This window comes from Charadrius vociferus, unplaced genomic scaffold, assembly GCF_000708025.1.
Source record: "Charadrius vociferus isolate BGI_N301 unplaced genomic scaffold, ASM70802v2 scaffold1020, whole genome shotgun sequence".
Taxonomy (NCBI): Eukaryota; Metazoa; Chordata; class Aves; order Charadriiformes; family Charadriidae; genus Charadrius; species Charadrius vociferus.
Genome location: NW_009646502.1, coordinates 706211 through 706702, shown reverse-complemented (window position 1 = coordinate 706702; position 492 = coordinate 706211). Strand labels below are relative to the sequence as shown.

At 68.7% G+C, this 492-nt stretch overlaps 1 protein-coding gene across 1 annotated transcript in view; it reads left to right on the top strand.

The window, feature by feature from the left end:
- Positions 1-492, top strand: part of OBSL1 (obscurin-like 1) — a 15943-nt gene that overhangs the window by 12725 nt on the left and 2726 nt on the right. The window contains 2 exon segments of the mRNA XM_009884203.1: positions 8-87; positions 236-482. Of these exon segments, the coding sequence (XP_009882505.1) occupies positions 8-87; positions 236-482 (327 nt within the window).

The window sequence follows — 492 nt, the reverse complement described above, 5'->3', positions numbered from 1 at the left end:
TGCTGAGCCGCGTGGAGCCCGAGGACGCCGGCGAGTACTGCTGCGAGTCCAACAACGACCGGACGCTGGCGATGTTGACGGTGCAGGGTGAGCCGTGCCCGAGGCTTGGCCACCACCCCAGGGACCCCTGTGCCACGTGGCCGGTGGGGACGTTGGGCACGGTGATGGCAGGGATGCTCAGCAGCTCTGCAGGATGGGGGTTCTCCGCTGCCATGCCCTGACACCCCATCTGTAGTCCCCAGGGTGGTGGAAATTGTCACGGAGCTGCAGAGCCTGACGGTGCTGGAGGGAGAGGATGCCACCTTCAAGTGCCTGGTGTCCCCCGAGGATGTGGCCGTGACCTGGCAGCTGAACGGCCAGCCCGGGGTCCCCGGCGAGCGGCTGGTGGTGACAAGGAGTGGGCTGTGCCACAGCCTCACCCTCCGGCAGTGCCAACCGGACGATGCGGGCACCGTGATGGCCAACGCCGAGGGGCTGGGGAGCACGGGCCCG